The following is a 20,633-nucleotide window of genomic DNA, read 5'->3' as shown; positions in this document are numbered from 1 at the left end:
CTTGACGTTTGTCATTAGGAATGTAGGTTGGAGTATGGACTGGGTGCTTTAATGGATGACCTTATTTTCCTCAGCCTCTGGATGAACTCCATTTAAGGTTGACGGTGCTCTGTAATTTGAGGAAGCTTCTCATCATGCTTTGCCTTTACCTTGACCTGAGGGGACGGACGATTCATTTGATGATGAACACCAGTCAGATTTTTTTTTTTTTTAGGATTTAGACAGACATTGTATTTCACTCCACCTCGATATATTACATATGCAATCCTTTTAAGCAGTATAGACCTATGAATTATCAAGAGGCAGTTAAGAATATCTTTTCTGATGTGTTTACAGTATATTCTGCTCTTCTTTATCGGGGTTGGCCAATGGGGGTTCTATCCTAAAGCAATATCCACATAAAAGGGCACAACAGCTTTTGTCTTCAACAACTCAGTTCAAGGTGCTTTGCAACATGGCAGGAGAAGTTATGCTGAACATGACTACAGAATGCTAACCTAGGAAAAGCAATTCTACTTTGAGAGAAGTTGAAGAAAAATTGAAAGTACGTTTATGTCTGAATGTGCATGCACTTAGGAAAAACCCACTGGACTTATTTATGAAATAGCCACACGAATCCAGAGCAATCCATCAAATGAGGCTCCAATTAATCAAACATAATTCCACCTGAGTTTCATGGAAGAATTCGGGTAATTAATGCAATCAAACATAATTGTTAGAGTCAGAGTTACAATGTGAGTGCTAAGCTAATTCTCATCTGATGCCAAATTTTGATTAAGTTGAAATGTTGATTATTTTGAAATAATATTATTGTGCTACAGCGAAAGTAGTTGGTGAGTCATAGCCAAGGCTGAACTGAAAGTTCATTGTTCCCTGTGGTTCCTTCACTGCTTTCCTTTCTGCTGCTCAGGTTAAGCATTGAGCTTATATGATAAGTGACAGGCAGAAAATATTTGTAATAATTATGCCCTTAACATTGAACCATGTCTTTTCCACAAATCCTTTTCCTCCTTTTTTTGTGCCTTTCAGATTTTGATTCATGCTCTGAATCTGGTTATTTTATAAAGTCATTTATTCCTGATTCTGTCAGAGTTGAATCCTCCTACTACACAAGGAGTATTTTAATGACATAAAACAGAAATGATTATTGCCATATTTCAGACTTATTTTCAATACTGTAACACCACCTAAATATTTAATGTATATGGATATTCATAGAGCATTCTTCTACAGTAAATTGATAGATCACTTATATATACTCAGTTGCTCTTCCCATGTTGGGTAAAAATAAGACATTAAACAACAAAGACCAAACTGTTCAGACATGTGCGTGCCTGATAATAAAAAAAATGTTTATACACGACCCTAAAAGGGTATAAAAACATGGACTTTGGAGACACTGCAGACGTTTTTAGCCAATTTTGCAAAAACGGCACTGTGAGCGTCACGAGATGGATTACATCTGGATTGTTTCACTGCAGTTGTTGTGAGTGAAGGGGGGTATCAAGCACAGCCAAAATCTCAAGCATGTAAGATATACATACATTCAGCTTGTTGGCAATAGAGAAATTGCGGGACAATAAAAAATAATACTCCTAAAATCGAAGAGCATGAAGCTCTGAATAGAGTAACTTTCTTTTTTGCATCATTATAAGTCCCATTGTTTGGGTAAAGACCTTTTGTTTTTGAATGTTTGAATGTTTGTCAATGTCTTTGTGTAACATCATAAGCTTGACTTTTTTATCACATATTTGTATATTGTGAATAGAAATGCAGGCTGAATATATACACACAGCTGTAACTATAATGATATTAACCTGCCAATGAAGTCCCCATACCTGTTGACTTTTTTTATATCATATAAAAATTGTAAATAAAATGTTTCTTAAATAAACGGTATGATGCAGATTATCCACTAACATAATTTTCTTTTGCTAGCAAACCTATGCTGCATTCAACGTAACACAGAACTGGGAAAACTTAAACTAATTACGCAAACACAAAGAGAGAAAAACAAGAACGAATCACGGATAGCCTGTGTTTTGTTAACAACAAGCTAGTCAAATAACATTAGTGAGCATAAATATACAGTATGATGTCTTTTCTTTCCCAAAAGTGTTCTAGATTTAACCAACTAACATGTTTTGATCTAAAATAAATACGACTCATTAAGAGTAGTGAAGTGATGTCACTTGCTGAACTTGGGGCTGAGGAAATTCCAAGTTAAATGCATTATATGAATTAGCTATATAAGCAAATATAGCTCATTGTCATTGCATAATTTGCATTTATACTGTGTAATTTTCCAGGGCCAAACTTACCAGTCCCTAAAAAATCAGCATTTTATTTATCACACTAAATCTTAAATATTTTGAACTGGTTTTGAAGCTGCCACGAATAAAGCACCAAGCTCTACTTGGTATATGACTACAAAAAAAGGGACTAAGAATCATGAATCAATTTTAAATTGATACTTTGAATTGAATTACAGGATGCCATATACTGTATGTAGTCGCGCCCCCCCGGTCCTTTTAAAGCTGAATTCTAAGAAGATCCATATGAATGCTGGAGAGCACTGTGGAAGGAATTCTCTGATGATAAGAGGCTAATATTACACGTTAATGAGGTACAGTAACATCTCATTAAGCAAGATGTTCAGGACCATAATGCTCTTTGATGTGTCACCCAAAACTTCCCTGTGAAAATAAACAGACTGCTTCTCTATTTGAAGCCGTGCATCAGTGTGTGTGTGTGTGTGAGGGTTTGTCTCTATGCATCGCAAAGCATAACGCACAACACTATCCTATGTGTATGGTCTTCCGGCTGCCGAAATGCTCAGTAGTCTGGACTTTTCCCCTCAGGTGTCTTTGATTTCTACTTCAGTGTCACCCCCTGCCCCATCTCTATGCCACTTTGATGTGTCACTCAAAACCAAATGGGCCACTCGTCAGGAACCAGCCACTGATGATTAAAGTCACAAGGAATATATTTTCACAAGGAATATATTTTCACTCCACTGTATCAATCAGTCTTTCACTCACTCTATCACTTGTGATATTTTTCACATGGTCACACTTCTAAACAAACATCCCACGTAATTAGCACATAGGATGGAGGAATGAAGTCATGACAGAATCCAGAGAGGGCTCTCAGTATTATAAGTGGAATATGTGGAATTTAAGCAATAGTTGCTCAAAACTTTTTCTTAATAACAAACCTATATTCAGCAACAGGGGTTTTTAAGGAAATTGTTGAACATTAATAAAGTATCTCCCTCCTCATGACACTGTAAAGATTCACTTGGAGCAACACGCGCACACACACACACACACACACAAATAAGGGGATTAGCAGGCAGTGTCAGAGCAGTTTTGCTAAAACTCTGACATAGCAGCTCTGTAGTAATCAGCTCTGTGGTAATCCTACTGAACATCACAGGTGCTTCCAGAGTCCCTTGCCATGAACACACACACACAAACACACACACACACACAACAAATATACAAGCAATTAAGTAAGTAAGTAAGTAAATACATAAATTGTAAAAATAAATAAATAAATAAATAAAATTGTAAAAATTTTGAAAATAAGCATGAAGTTAAATGGAACTTCAAAATATTTCTTAAATATTTCGTAATTAAATATAATAAAGATGACTTTTTTTATTAATAAGTTTAATTTGTATTTAAACTCTCATTAGAAGTTTCATCTTTCTTTCTTTTTTTTTTTTTTAGATTTAAGGCTAATTGGAACATTATAATAAGGACAGTCTGTGTTCGGTTCTTGGCTCTGATTGGTCAGTCTGAGTGCGATAACTCCTCCCCCTTTAAGTGAGTGCTTATGATGCCAGGCGCTGTACACACTCGTTGCTCACAGACTGTGGAGGAAAGGGCATCTTACACACATATATACACACACACACACGCGCGCGCGCACACACATAAGTAACACATTTCTTGCAGCTCCTTCCTGCCCTAAAATATATAATGAATTCAGCACCTTGCAGGGAATGCACTCTGACTTAAGGCAATGTCTAGATGTCTTAAGGATTTCTGTGGGGGTTAGGGAGACCCAAGTTTGCCAACATGCGTAACGGGACGCTGACGCGTAAGCGGCGCTCTTATGGAATATAGCTTGCTGTTTTGTCAGACCTCCTGCGCTGTTTCTTTTCACCTGGGAAAAAGTAGACTTTTGGTTGCGTGCATCATGCTGACACTTTGGGCGTACATGCTTTACTGCTGCGTTGGTTATTGCGCTTCCGTGCCGAGATTCGCGGTGGACTCGGTTGGGATGAGGACGAACCCGGAGACTGCTGTGGACTCTTTTATCAACTCGGGAAGGGACGTTTACGCCATAGCACACTCAAGGGACTTGTTAAACAACGAAAACGAGCTGGACAGCAGAGCAGATGAGTGGGATGAAAGCAAGGCTGAGCTGAGGGTTGTGGAAGAGGGGACAGCAGCGGCGACAGGTGCCTACAATGGAACGGAGACGAAGAAACTGCCTCAGGCCATCATCATCGGGGTGAAAAAGGGCGGCACGCGCGCGCTGCTCGAGTTCCTGCGCGTGCACCCTGACATCAGGGCTGTGGGCGCAGAGCCACATTTCTTTGACCGGAACTATGATAAAGGACTTGAGTGGTACAGGTGAGTGTGACCAGCTGACCGAAACTACTATTATACATTATAAGAGATAAAGGTATCAAAGTGTACTTTCCCTTGTAGCTGGGATGGTACCATCAATGTTTTGTATCTTAATATTCTACCTGGAAACCTTAAAAATAATGTAAATATCACACACACGTCATCACCGGACATTAGGCTGGACACCATTATTCAGAGCAACTAACCTTTATACAACTTAACATTTAAGGGTCTGTCTCATGAGTTGAGTATTGAAATTTGAATACACAATCTTCCAGATTAGTAACCCAACATTTCAGCCACTTAATTTAAGCCAAGCCTGCATACATGGACCTTAATGACCAATACTCTAAAAGTTAATTCTAATCTTAACTCTAACACCAGTTGCACTTTCCTAGGTAAAGATGCACAATAAATGTCTAAAGCATGCACATTGACGGTACCAACCCAGCAACAAGAAACAGTTTGGTGCCTGTGTTTCTGTGAGTGTACACAATGTGATTACAAGCTATTATTCTGTCAACACTGTAGTTATAAACAATGTAATTTCATGTCAACACGATAATGATGATGATGATGATGATGATGATGATGACTGGCCTAATGAATTGTCTCCTTGAATTTGGATTTGATGAAGCATGTAAGACTCTGGACATATGGCCATTGTGCTTACAAAACCTCCACTGCAGATTATTTCCAATGAATTAAATAACAGACACACTGCTTTAATAACAGAACTAACTTTTAATTAATGAATAATTTTGAGGTTAATTTATCATAGGAGTTTTGATGCATATGTTACTTATTTTATTAACACCCACTTACATGACATTAAAAAAACATACCAGTAAAGGAAATTGAGGTCATGATAGCCTACATGAAAGCATGTCCTGTCCTGTTACTGTATCATTGTACTTGTCATAGCAGGAGACAGTTGACAGTTTTGGGTGTCGTGTCATAAAGGTACAGATGATTCACCTTTAAACAGCTAGCATCGTGATTCATCATCCTTTTGTGTTAGCCTTGTTTGTGGAATTATTCCTTTATATTGTACACTCACTCCTATTATTGTTTGTCTTGTAGACAGTCCATATACAGGTAAAGATGCTGAAATATAACACTGCAGGTTCAGGAAATCCCGCTTTGGCAGCCTAAGAAAGAAATAATGCTTTTTAAGAGATAAAGGGCCATTCACACACACTACTTTGTGTGAATGACTTTTCTCAGAATATTTCTTCCCACGTAGAGCAAAGTCTGGTAATGGTGAATCAGACCTAAGCTGAACTTTTGTAATCGTAAAACAAACACAGCCTAGGCAAACACACTGACTGTGTAATGCAGCATATGGTCAGTATTTCTTGCACAACACTACTTTGTGCTTGAAGTTAAACTGACCATCACTTTCTATTTCCAGCCATATCATTTAGAAAAAAAGTTTTGATTTATCAAGTATACCTTAAAAAACTCATGCATTTACATGAGACCTGGTTATATATATTGTTTTTAGGGGTGTAACGATCTGATAGTTCTGATCGACACATTGAGTTAAAATGATGGAAATGATTAACAATTATTAAATTACTTTTTTCAATGGTAACTGATTATAAATCAGTTATTATCTAAAAAGGGCAAGCAACTGGTGTGTAAACAAAAAAAAACATTAAACTGATATGGTTATGATTTAGAGTTTAAGTGATTTGCCCCTTAAATCTGATACTTTTGAAATAATTCTTCTCTATATCATCATCCTTTGTGAAATGTAGATCCAGTTCTGGTCACATATATATGAGGCTAAATTTTATTTTTCCATAGCAGATGGAAATCAAAACTTTATGGCACCACATGGAAGCCTGCGGTTTATATCCCTAATACTTTTAAAGATATTTACCAATAATTTTGATAAAATTAGATGAAGTTGATTTTTTCTGTAACACAGAAGTATGTTAGATGCCCATCTGTCCTATGACAAATCAGTAACTGGCTAAATGAAACTCAGCATCAGTTTTTCATATCTCTCATGAAGCTTAACAGATTGTGGCTTGTGTGTAGATGTTTTCCGGAGTGTGGTTACAGGACAGTAAACACAGAGGATCCACTAAGTACTGATGATTTCATATTCATTGGTAGTCTGAATCAGACTGAGTCTATGGTCAACCTTTAACCCTTTCCTTATGTATCGAGCGATTCCCAATTTTCGAGAAATCTTTTTTGTGCTTGAATGATTATTGTGTATGATGAGCGGAAAAAGTAATCACTTTGCTCTCAGCATGTGCTGAATCCAACTACAATTGTGCTCCATAAAAGTCACACAAGTGGATTCTTTCTATTTGTCTCTGTCTCGGTCTCATCAAAGAGCCGAGCACTGTTGAGCTAAGTGAGAACCGTGAACTGTTTGTAAGTCATGTGAAGAAAGCTGCTGTAATAAAAAAAAATGCTTTGGAGAGTTGAGCCTTATGTTTTGGTGATGCTGCTGTGATCAGGATTGAATGCTGTACTAATGGTTTGAATGTCTTAATCAGTCTTAAAGCCACCAATTTCTGGGCAGCAGCAGGCTCACTCCTCTAATGACTGCCCATTCCGTAAGCCAACACTGTTGTCTAATTAAAACATCTCTGCATGAGGAAGCCTAGTCAGGGCCATGCACTGCTGCCTGACCTCCACCGGCAACTTGCACAATAAAAGCTCCCTAATGACTGCTCAGAGCACAGCTTTCATTGTTAGTCTACACCGCTTGTAACTCCTACGTGACCCTGTGAACTGTAATAACACCTCGCTACAGTCAGTGCTACTGCATGCAAACATTAATGAATAGGATGTTAAGGAAAAGATGACTTTCTGTGAAGGAATGAAGGGTGTTGGTGCACTGGATGCACTCGGACGAGCCCGAGAGGAGGATGGCTACCTTTATCCACCGAGCCCCACTGAATAGCTCTTAGACATAAGACTGGAGAAAGGAGCATGTGGTCAGGAGCCAGTGCCCCCTGTGGAGACATTCAGCTAGACTTGCACTGTTGGCAGAACATGGTGAAGGCAGCCATGTGTTTCTGTAGAAGCTTTTGGACACAGCAGGGTTTTCAGCAATCGATGTGACATTCAAGCCCTTGCATGACTTTTCCAAGAGTCAGCAATGTACTAATTACTTCTTTTGGTTCTAGATATTTATGTCTTGGGGTGCTTCATTTTGTTTTGGTGTTAACTAAGACAAAGTATGAAATAATCAACACCTGAATAAGCATTGTTCATTTTCACGTTTTCTGAGGAGTATATTAAAACAAGCAGCACTATGTGTGTGTGAGAGTGTGGCAGATGCTTGCAATAAATTGAGAGCAATGCTATTGAGAGCTCAACAGAGGCTGCCGGGCTGTGAAAAGGAGGCGGCAGAGCCCCTGAGGTCTGCATTAACCATGGCGAGAGAGAGCACACAATTAGAGTGAATTGTGTTGTTTCTTCCTTCACTTTGTATGCAAATGTGCTCAGGAGGGTGAAAGTGTTTTTTGACGAACACAGCATGAACTCTCAGTTGAAAAAAAAAGGCCCTGAAAACATTTGGTCCAGGAGGAGTTTGTAAGCACTAGACAGTGATGTACCTGTGGAACTTTCCTCATTCTCACACATATTTGTGGAGAAGATTTACTCATTTTGGTTCTAGATGTCCACTCTCTACAGCAGACCTCATCAGGCAGCTCACAGACCAAATGTGGCCCTTATCCATGTTTCAAATAATCTGCCAGACTGCTGCCAGTAAAATTACTAAATCATAATAATGAATAAAAATGTGTACATATTTTAACTTGAAATTCTGTATAATTGACACAGTTATTCAAATCTCGAGCAGCAGAGAGCACGTCATTTGTCAGCTAGAATTCCACTGTAGCCACTTCAGAAGATTCAGCCTTATATTTTAATGTGAGAGCTGGTTTTTTATACTCTAAAAGCTCAACTCCAGTTCTGTATGTATTGTGAAAATACACTTTAACAAAGCAAGAGGATGAATGGTTAAATATCTGCTCTGCTTTTCATGGTTATTCTTGTGTAAGTTTAAAAAGAACAAATACTAGGTTACTTAAATTACAGGGAAACTATTTCAAGAATTTGTCAGTCTGTCTTCTGTCATTTTTTTTTTTATTTCTATATAGATAAAGTAAGTGAGTGAATATCACCATGACTGCCTCATCTGCCCCACATGTGGTCCACCTGCCATGAAACATGAATAGCACTGATACACAGATTTCTTTCGGATTTGAAATTCCTTGCCTTTATAAATATGAGGGAAACGTTCCTTTGCAGTAAAAGTTATAAAACATTATGACAATGTATTATACATATAATTAGTTTATATTCATTTAACTTGAAAAACATGCCACATTTCCAACATGGACTTTACACTGAAGGCTTGGCCTAGGACTAACTGCAGAGTTTAAACCAAATATGGTGCTATTTTATTATTCTGTGTGTTTCTTTCAGGTAACAGGCCACATAACACTTAATTTATAACCCATAATATATATTTATACACATAAAGCATAAGCATTTGTTTATATTGGGGTAGTTGTACCCTTATTCATCCCTTATTCAACCCATTTTCTAAAGCAGGGACAGCCGGGTTCCTGCCTTTAAATTGGAACGGTAATTTTATGGATAATTTGGCAAACTTGCTGTATATTCATCAAATACATGAGGTGCTTTCTCAAGGTGGGAGCAGTAGAAAATGCTATGACAAGCTAAACACAAATGACAAGGCGACATATTGTAGACATAAAAGCTGCCCACACCATCCCACATTGTTTTTGATTCAGATCTGGAACGTGTCCTGTAGAAACTGTCAGATTATTTGAAGTGGCTGCATACCACCACCTCATGTCACCTCTTGTGTGGTTTAACAAAGAAGGATGTTCTCAGAGGAATTTCTTCCAATTCCCCACACATGCACACACACACACTCACACACACACACACAAACACACTTTTCACACACCGCCACTGAATTGTGTCTCAATCAGGTTACATTTTTCCTTAAAGCAACATGCTTTGAAAGGGCTACAACAACAATTATTCAAGGACAGAAATCCTCTACTGAACTAGTGGATCACTAGCATGAGTTTCTGCTAGCCTAATAACTACCCAGAGAAGGCCTGTATTCTGGTGCAAATTAGGGCTTAGCCACTTCTACCACCCACTCACCATCTCATTACAGCATTCTGAGTGAACTTCACACCAGCAAACACTCAGCACTCTTAAAGACTCCAACTTGAGCCTTTGAACGTGCGACCTGATAGTAGATAATGTAAACACGGGTTTTAGAGCCAGCTCTTCAAACGCTACCTTTTCAGGATCCAGATCTGCAGACATACCTCACCTCTTCCCAAGACACAACACAACTCCAACAACTATGCACAGCAAAATGTCTTGCCTTTAGATTTCTATCCTATGGGAAAGTGAGACTGAGTGTTAATTTAAGTTCATACAAACATGCGACTAAACTACAGCATGACAAGCAGCATTTGAATTACTTTCTAAATTCTGTGCAAATTCGGTACAGCACAGTAAAACAAACTGAAAACTGGTGCCAATGATTCCTCTGACTTCTCTTCACTTCACTGTTCACAACTTAATACTTACCTGCAATACATTCTCATTTGAGGTTCAAAAATGAATGAAAAACAATAATAATAATAATAATAATAATAATAATAAGAAGAAGAAGAAGAAGAAGAAGAAGTTGAAGTAGAGAATGAAAAAGAATAAGCACAATAATGCATTTTTATAGCATGCTTTTCAAGATACCCGAAGATGCTTTACGCAAGTAAATAGTCATAGGACAACAGTCAAACCCTACAGTATTTATCACATAAAATTATTAAAAAAAGAGAAAGAAACTAGTACAAAGAGTGGCAAGAGTACATATACTAGCCAACTAAGCTAGAGCAAATGCTAGCATGTAAAATATAAATCAAACAACCAGTTTTGGAGCTAGTATATACTTACTACTTATTTCTCAGTTGAACTAAACAAAATGCTAGACATAGCTTAATGTCTTTAGGTGCTAGCAGAGAAGGATCCACATCTGCATCTAGGTTATACTGCTTACTAAGTTGAACAGATATTCCCAAGAGAATCACATTTTGTCTTTAAGGTGCCTGTTTTGAGAAATAATTCTCATAGCTCTAATCCACGTTTGTTTTGCTTGGGGACTAAGTGTAAATTTGGATCTGTAGTAGGATTTGGAGTCCCTCGGGCTGCCAGGAACAGCCCCTGGCACTCTGGTTGTGTATCCAAGAGATGGGGAGGATAATTGCAGCGATACTGATTTGCCACCTCTTCTCCCACATGCCCCTCTCTCATTAGCTTGGTGCTTTTTTTCAGCCTCTGTGATAATGATAATGGTCTAGGGAGATTTTGAGAAAAGGAGCGATAAATAGGAAGAGTGAGAGAGGAGTGGTTCAGAAGATTACATGGGGATATACACCATATCGTGTTTAATGTGGTAGTCGATTAAGGAGGACTACTCAGCGCAATTTATCCCGGTGCACTTACTTCCCTTCCCTAGACTCCTTATGATATACAGTTGTCTTTCCTTTTCTCTCTCCTTCTGCCCACTATTCCTCTAGCTCTCAATAAAATTTTTTTGCATTTGAGGTTACTAACAGATGCGAACTGAGTATGCAAATGCCATTTACCACATTGACTGTTTTGAGACAGTTGCCTCTCCTTGTGTCTTAACCCCAGGTGGATGTTTTTAAAACCCTAAAAGAGTTACTCAAATAAAAGACTTGCTGATTTACATTGTGTATTTCCTATACAAAAATCTTTAAACAGGACATGGAAGAGAATTGACACAAATACTGCAGAATATATTTTGAAATCTAGTCAATTGCTTACTTTACAGTGAGTAACCAATTTGAGTTTTAAAGCCCTGACATACACAAAAGGTGTATCATGATTTTAACATATCCCAATTCAATATCATATTGCCCACGTGTGCTCTTTGGTGTTCTCTAATTCCTTCTGTCTCTGGAGTTCTCTGCCTGCACATTAGCTACAAGGATCTGCTTGATGCTGGAAAGCACCTAGCGCTGCCTAAATCCCACTTGGACTGCATCAGCCATTCCCTGCATACAGGCTGAAGTTAAATGGCTAGTTTCCCAATTATGCACCAGTCTGACCCTGCTGACAGAGCCAGCAAGGGAATAACTATTACACAAGTTCTGATATGAGCAAGATGCCGTCAAATGAAATTCTCTCTCTTGCATTTTTCTCAAAGGACTGCTTGATTGTAGCTGACAGTCGTCAAATTTTAGGTTGAAATATTTTAGTTATGTTAGTGAATCACTCTGAATATTACGTGCATCATATTTACGATACATTTTTTTCTATTCGTAACACCAATAGCACATTTAATGGTCCAAAAAACATAAGGTACTGTATTATGGATATTGTTAGAGAGACTCTTTTTTTGTGTGGAGAAAATGACCTGTATATGACTAAAATTAACATGACCATAAGGGGACACATGGGTTTTTTTTTTCTTCTGTGCCTAAATATAACTCCAATAATTAGGTGTGTCATCACCACTCTGGGTTTCATATGAGACAGATGGTACACATGCTGTAGGGGTTTTACCTCTACTAGATCTCAACCCACACTTCAGTGAAATGGCCTTTCTTTACAGAGCCTCTGATTTCTCTAAGTGGCAGTTGGTTATGGATCATAAAGACTCATTACCAAATGATTGTGCCCTAGGGTCTGAGCAGGATTAACCTACTACATCTTGTAGCTGAGACAGCAGGAAGCCAGGGGCAGAGACAGAAGAATGTGGATAGGTAGAATACTCCTGTTGATATTTACAGCACTCATCTTTGTTTGCTAACACCATTGTCTTGTCTTTTAGAGAGCTGATGCCTAAGACTATAGGGGGCCAAATCACCATGGAAAAGACCCCCAGCTACTTTGTGACCAAGGAGGTCCCAGGCCGCATCTACGCCATGTCGAAGGACACTAAGCTGATTGTGGTTGTGCGGGACCCAGTTACGCGAGCCATCTCAGACTACACTCAAACGCGTTCCAAGAAACCCGACATACCCTCCTTTGAGAGCCTGACTTTCAAGAATGCAACAACAGGCGTGATTGATGCCACATGGAGTGCCTTGCAGATCGGTATGTACGCCCGGCACCTGAAGCGCTGGCTGCAGTTCTTCCCACTCAGTCAGATCCTGTTTGTGAGTGGTGAGCGACTAATCACCGACCCAGCTGGTGAGATGGCACGTGTGCAGGACTTCCTGCACTTGAGGAGATTGGTCACTGAGAAACACTTCCACTTTAATCCAGCCAAGGGCTTCCCATGCCTGAAGAAGCCATCAAGCAACAGCAAGCCCCACTGCCTAGGCAAAACCAAAGGACGCACCCATCCAAACATCCACCCTACTGTAGTGCGTCAACTGCAAGACTTTTACAAGCCATTTAATAAAAAATTTTACCTCATGACTGGGCAGGATTTTGGTTGGGATTGACAAAAAAACACTTTGTAAAAGATTTTATTTGTGTAAAAAAAGAAGTCTATTTTATGATAATTTATTTCAGTCATTCCATTTTTATGGAAATTGGTGAGCTTATTATTTAATAGGTTTGAGTAATTGCATTACCAAATTGGGAACTTTGTAGTGAATGACCAATAGGAATTCAAATGAGGAGAAGCATCCCCAAAAGGAAGACAAAAGCACAATGAAATTAGTAACGGGTAAACAGTGAACCAGTCTTGTGCAGAGAAAATGTTCTTTTCCTTCAATCCATCCATCAAGCAATAGCATCTCTTTCAGTGTCCATACAATTCTTATCCTTAGAAGTCATGCATTCCAGACCCTAATCAAATTTTTCCAGGAGACCATAATGGTCCCAGAATTCTTTCTCATCATTTGATTAATCTCACAGAATGGGTCTTTTAGGTTGGGTACCAGCTGATCCACTACTAGTTCAGGTTGATCAATACACTAAATGATAACACCAATTATGATGATAAAATACAACAGACCAAAGCTCTAGCAAAAAAAAAACAGTCACTCATTATGTTGATTAAACCCTGGAAGGATTTCATAGCACAACAGTGCTTAATGTGCTTATGGAATATAATTTTTATAATTATATTTTTATAAGTGAACAATTTTACCTGATGTCTGGGAAATATTGAGAATTTAAAGTAGGTCTAATGTTGCCAAAATGTGCGACCCCTTTGACTAGGGAGTAAACAAACGTCTCCATACCATAATCAAGTATTTCTTACTTAGGAGGAGAGGTTATAATGTCATGTCCTTGGTATTTTTTTGGAGAACACGATAGGGAGGACGAATACTCCCAAATTCTTTGGCTGAGCAGAGCAAGACCATCAGACCTATTTGGATGACCTCAGAAATGGACTCTGGAACTAAACAAAATAAATAAATAAACTGAAATGCTGATTAAGCCATGTTTGTCCCTCACATAAATGGATTGATTCAAGGCGATCAGAGGACATGGTTTAAATTCTCTGGGGAAAAAATGTGTCATTGATCTTGCTATTTCATAACACAATGTATTTTCAGTAGATTATGTTAACAGAGAAACTTGAAGATATACAGCATCAAAAGGAATTGGTCAGTTTAAGCCATAAGTTATATATTCAGGCACAGCAAAAAAAAAGAAAAAAAAAGGAAAAACGTTTCTTTGGACAAATATTTTCTGAAACATTCATGTATAGTTGGTTGAGTTTTATTCAACCCTAATAAAGATCTTACATTTACACTTCTTATGGCTTTCCAGAGTAGGCTGTTCAAATCGAATACTCTACTCATTGTGGTATTGAAATGTTTTTTTTTTTTCATCTTTAACCTAAAGTTCTGTCAAGAGATTGAGACCATGAATACTTTACGCTACAGTATTCCTCTGCAATGATAAAATAAATCTATTTTACCAAAATTCTTTATCGCTTGCTTTCTTTCCTGCCATTAACAGCCAGGATACTCTGGCAAGAAGGAGACGGTTCTGTCCTGTGTTATAGTTTTATAGTATATATAGTTTTGGACTGAAGTGAATGTATTCCTCTGGCATGACTCTGCTGTTGAGAATGGGCTCCTGTGAGGTTGCCACTGAGCTCTACAGTCCCCACTACAGTGGGGTTCCTTCATGTGTTCCATTAAGTCATTCAGCTAATGAGCATAAGTACTACACATTTGCATTTATGTTACCACTAAAGTCCACTGAGCTGTGTACATTATGGAACCAGTGTAGTCAAGTTTCATGTTAGGGGAAATGTTGTAGAGGGTGAGCTGCTTCCCGCTGCAGCAGTTTCTTCCAGCTAATTGATTCAGTTTATCACAAGACAGTTTTGTGATCTAACTGTTTTACTTCGGCTCAAGACTACAGTTGTCAGAGTGGACATAACGTTCAGATGGCCTGTGTGTGTGTGTGTGTCTGTGTGTGTGTGTGTGCACTGTGGATGCACCAGCCTTGCTTGGTTTCACCAGTGGGGTTATTATATTTGCAAATGACTGCACATTTCACATCTGAAACAAGATCCTCTAATACACCACTAAAATCATTTTGCTCTTTATATGCAGAAAACCATTATTATTTTTCTTTATTTGCATCTCATTTACTAGTATACAGACTGCAAAAAGAGCAGACCTGCTCCTGAAAGCCCTATCCTTGATTAGAGCGAGACAGTGGAATAGTGTACATGTTTGTGCATGTGTTACATCTGCAGACTTCACAGACTCAGAATACAAACATGGCCCAGAGGACTCACCTTCCCAGAAGCCACCAGCACTTCCTCGTTCCTGGTCGCCATCCTTCTGCTTGTATTCATCTCTGTTTAATTGGTATGTTTTGATTAGCACTGTTTTAAAGTGCCTTTGTTTTAGTTTGTGTTTGTACGTATCCCTAAAAGTATATGTGCATTTCTCTGCTTTCCGTGACGTTGCCCGCTTTTTGACCTTTTTTACATTGACCAAACTGCACCTGTTTTCATCCTGTGTTTGCCTGATGTTATTTTGGATTGTTCACTGTAACTGTTCCTAATTTTGTGATTTGTTCCTATTAAACTGACCTGCACTTCCATCCATTCTCCAGAGTCTGGAGTTCCTGGCAGTATGTGTGTAGGGTTGTAAATGCAGTGATACTATATGTATCTTTATATGTATCTTTATATAGATAGATAGATAGATAGATAGATAGATAGATAGATAGATAGATAGATGTACATACAGGACATTTGTAAAATCCTGCTAGTGTAATTATTAGCACCAACCTGCAGTATAAACAAATTTAGTTTGATTTCTCAAAACATAAACAAACTGGTAGCCTAATATAAACTTCTGTAACCCAGACCAGGCAGTTACTAAAAATGAATAGAAGTTTAAACACATCTGATCTCTCTCAAACTTCATATGCGACCATGCTGTCATAGTTAGGAGCTTCATATTGTGTGTTTTGCATAAATGGAAAGCTGTATAAAGTGCACTTTAAGGAGTCACACTGCTCAAACAGATTCCCAGTGAGCCACTCAATCAGTCTGACAAAGATTACAATATATAAAAGGTTTTTACCTTTTAAAAAAGTACTTATAAAAAAGACAAAATTCAACAAACAAAAAACAAGGCCATTGCAAACAATGTTATCTTTATTTAATTAATTACATATATGTTGTTACTGAGGTTGAAATTAGGCTTTATGAGTAACATTAATGAACTGAAATAAAAATTATTGCAATGTAAGGTCCTTGTGTGTGTGTGTGTGTGTGTGTGTGTGTGTGTGGGTGTGTGCGTGTGTGTGTGTGGGTGTGTGTGTGTGTGTGTGTGTGTGGAATCGAGCTATAATTGCTATGCTCCCAGCTGGGACAATGTTGTTTGTGTCGATATCCTCAGGCTGTTGTGTGCAAAGCTTCAGTTGTCTCCAGGTTGTGAAGCTCAGTGAGTTAACACCTGGCAATTCACAGCGCTCTCTTCTCATAGTAAAGTCAACAGGGAGACGGGAGAAAACCAGAAAACTGGGTTCAGTGAATGGGGATTAGAAACAACAGGCTGTCATTGTGTCATACCATTTGGGGATGGATATGTATGAAAACACACTTCACATTGCATGCAGTTGAAATGATGTTTGGTCATGTATGTGACCATATGAGTCCCAGGATGTCTTTAGTAAAAGGTGGCTGTAAATCCCAAAGCCTTTTAATGAAGTTAGGCACTAAAAACCATGTGATCTCCTGTAAGCCACTTGAGCAGAAAGTAGAATAGCGCCAGGCACACTGTGCTGAGCTGTAGTGATTACACAACACCTGGACTTGTAATCAAATTAAATAAAGATTGAATGTAAGAAAGGTTATGGGATAAAGACTCATTATTTGCATATTGCCATTTTGAAGATCAGCCCGAATATCACCAGCAATCCAGTAAAAACTCCTTTTGTGAAGAAACATAAAGTTTTTCTTTAGGCTGCATTTTAAAAATCATTTGCCTGATTCTGCACATATTTGAATGAAATAAAGCAACTTGTGTTAAAGATAAAACAAGCAGCAAGTCATCAATCACTTCATGCAAGCCTATGAACTGTTCCAGTCATAATATTTACACAGTCTTTCTGTGGATGAAGAGAACTGCAGTCATCAATTAGAAAAATGCCTTGGGTTCATTCACTTTGTGCTTTCATCTGTACTTGACACTGCTTAATATTAGTTCAGAAAGAACCTATCCTGCTTGGTCCTGGAGTTCTGGTTTGAGTTTGGTGGTGATTCTGCTGGGGAAGGTCAAACTGGCTAATGTCCGTAGCATACTTTTTTCCGCTAAGCCAGTTTATGGTTATATCCTGACCACTGGTGATGACAGGTCCATCAGGAAACAGTCAAGAGTAAAGGAAATCCAACACAGGACTCTCTAGATAATTTACATTTCACTGCATATCAGCAATACTTTGAGGTTTTCTAATCACAAAGAAGAAAGGGTCAGAAGAAACTCATAAGCCTTTGGAGGAAAGATTGATATTTGATATATGAAGAATTATAGTGAGTGGGCAATTGCTGTCGTAATAGCATCTGAAAAACCTTATATAAGGATTATTTTTTTAATCCACTATTGAAATAGTAAGAGTTCTGCTTATAACAATTTGATTCAGAGACATTTTGAAGGCTTTAAATTTTGCTTCAGACTAAGAAGTTCATCAAAACATCCTTTATGCTACACATACAGGTCACCAACAATATAAAATGTATGTATGTTACCTGGATATATGCTCAAGATTCAAGATTATTTTACTGTCACTATACTGAATACAGCGAAATTAGAGCAGTCAGGTGAGGTGCAATTCTCATATAATGTGGTGCAAACTATACATCCTTTTTACACATGAAATAATAAAATAAAAAAACTGCAGTCAAGGCAACCGTGATAAATAAGTCGATTATTGTAATGATCTGTATAAATAAGTATGTAGTATTTATATAGATATAAATAAGGTATTGCACAAAAGTTGAACATAGGTATTTGCATATAATGATAGGGTATTGAAGTGTCACAGGATGTAAACATGTCAAATAATATAGAATATAAAGTGCAGCAAAATGTAGACATATTAAGTATATGTGAACAGACATATTGAGGTATACAGAAAGTTTAATGTATAGAAAAATGCACAATGGATGTTAAATGGATATATGTAATCCTACATTACCATTCTGAAATGTGAAAAAAAAATATAGTCTGGTCAAGACTTAAGGTTGCAATGAATTCATGTCCATTTCATTCAATTGAATTCAATTATAGTGCCATTTACAATGGACATTGTCTCAAAGCAGCTTTACAAAAGAAGAGAAACAGAAATTAAATTATTAAACTATTTTATCCCTATTTTATTTTATCTCTAATGAACAAGTCTGTGGTGATGGTGGCAAGGAAAAACTCCCTGAGATGATATGAGCAAGAAACCTTGAGAGGAACCAGGCTCAGAAGGGAACCCATCCTCATTTGGGTGACACTGGACAGTAAATAATATCGCTGATTGGGCCATTTGTCCAAAATGTTTGGGAGTCTTGAGGTTAAATGCTGAGATTCTTATGCATGAAAATCCCATGAGATCAGCAGTTTATGAAAAACTCCAACCAGCCCTGGTACCAACAACCTCACTATGAACAAAATGACTGACATTTCACTTTTTTTCCTGATTCTGATATTTGACATGAACATTAACCAAAGCTGAATGTTTTTCTGTATTGCCCTGCTACCACATGACTGTCACTTGATAATTACATGAATGTGCAGGTGTACAGGTGTTCCTAACAAAGTGGATATTGAGTGCATGTTTGTAGAAAAAACCCCCAAAGTGGCTGGATGGGTTACAGCTATGACAAGTTGCAAACAAGTTGTGATTTGATGTGATCAATGTGATAATTAAATATGAAATTTTGTAGTAGGTGAAAATTAAATGCTTTTTTCCCCAATGGGGCAAAGAAAAAATGTTCTAAACTAAATTAAATAATAATTGCACACATTGAAGAAACTTGCACACATTAAAGAAAATAATCTACATCATATTAATTATTACTTGATTTTACAAACTAGTGTATGTATTAATGCAAATCCCTTGTTCCCTTGTCATAAGTAAACTCTTTTTCTTAAGACTGTTCAAGCAAAGGGGTGATGGCCGTAGAGATTTGCCAGATAAGATTAGTGGAGTCAGCATAGCCCTTAATCCAGCTTTAAAAGTGGTCCTTTTTCAAACCTTTTTGCCAAGTTTTTGGCCACGCATTATATCTCTAGGATGACCACAATGAGAAGACAAATGTTTTTACAAGGCATACAAGCATTTATTTTTTTCTATAGCTAAAAACAATTACACTCTACTGGCCCTCAAACATGTCATGGTTATAATCTCTATAAAGGACTATCACTCTCTGGTGTCAGATGGGAATATTATCCTCTTGTTAATATAAACTACTATGGGAAGGGAAGTGGTGGCTCAGTGGTTAAGACATTGTCAACTGATTTTAAATCCCAGGACCACCAAGCTGCCACTGTTGGGCCTTTGAGCAAGGCTCTTAACCCTTAAGAGATCAATTTAACTCTGGACATGAACATCTGATAGATATCAGGTTCATGGTCCTACTGACTTGTCTCAACATTTTCAGCCTGGTTTAAGATTTTTCCTTTGGTGAATCTGAAGGCTGAATTTCTTTTGTACCACATAATCTGATGGGTCCAGAGGCCATTTTTTGGATGTCTTCAGTGCATCCTTGTCACCCCTCTGTCCATGCCCAGGCCCTGACCAAGTCCCATGACCTTTCGCTTTCAGAGGGTTTCTGAGTAAAGGATATGAGCTATCCACTTTTATGAAGAACGATCAGTGGCCATGATTAACTCTCAGAGATAAGAATGTGATCTCTGTAGCGCGTCATCTTCTCTACCTTACTTTCGTTAAAAACTCCCTGAAGCAAAAGTAAAAAAAAAAAACAAAAAAAAAAAACAAGTTATGATTTGTTATCAAACATTTTTTGCATTTCTGTCACATAAGTGAGATACACTGGATAGAATTTCACAACCAGCCTGCAATCTGTAGGCATAATCAAAAACACATGAGTTTAAATGATGAACTACTGTAGAGTTACAACAGGCAAAAAGACAATAATGATAGCATCAAATCTATATAGCAGTTCAGGATTAATAGCAGGACTTCACAATGGCAAACAGAAGCTAAATTGTAGTTAATTGTAGTTAAAGACTAAAGTAATTGATTGGGAGAAGTGTTAGGAAAGCAGAGCTCTAGAAATTTAGTTTTACAACTCGTTTGAGGTTAAAGACAAAAGATAAAACATTTTTTATTATGAAACTGTAGTAAAAAAAAAAATAAATAAAGAGAAAGATATATAAAGCACTTGGATAGACTAATAATGTTTATATCCCCCGGGAGATATTGCAACACTTAACACAGATAGTTTTGGAACTTGCAGGGATTTAATGTGGTTTTGCAATTAATTGC

General features: G+C 37.8%; 1 protein-coding gene across 1 annotated transcript; it reads left to right on the top strand.

The window, feature by feature from the left end:
• Nucleotides 1-3,861: 3,861 nt before the first annotated feature.
• hs3st3b1a (heparan sulfate (glucosamine) 3-O-sulfotransferase 3B1a) lies at nucleotides 3,862-15,728 on the top strand. The gene is made up of 2 exons (XM_058373761.1): nucleotides 3,862-4,646; nucleotides 12,532-15,728. The coding sequence occupies exons 1-2, from the start codon at nucleotides 4,123-4,125 to the stop codon at nucleotides 13,148-13,150; spliced, it is 1,143 nt and encodes a 380-aa protein (XP_058229744.1). The 5' UTR covers nucleotides 3,862-4,122; the 3' UTR covers nucleotides 13,151-15,728.
• Nucleotides 15,729-20,633: the final 4,905 nt, after the last annotated feature.

This window comes from Hemibagrus wyckioides, linkage group LG02 (genome assembly GCF_019097595.1).
Source record: "Hemibagrus wyckioides isolate EC202008001 linkage group LG02, SWU_Hwy_1.0, whole genome shotgun sequence".
Classification (NCBI taxonomy): Eukaryota; Metazoa; Chordata; class Actinopteri; order Siluriformes; family Bagridae; genus Hemibagrus; species Hemibagrus wyckioides.
Note: the sequence above shows the minus strand (reverse complement) of the source record. Positions and strands in the feature narration are given on the sequence as shown.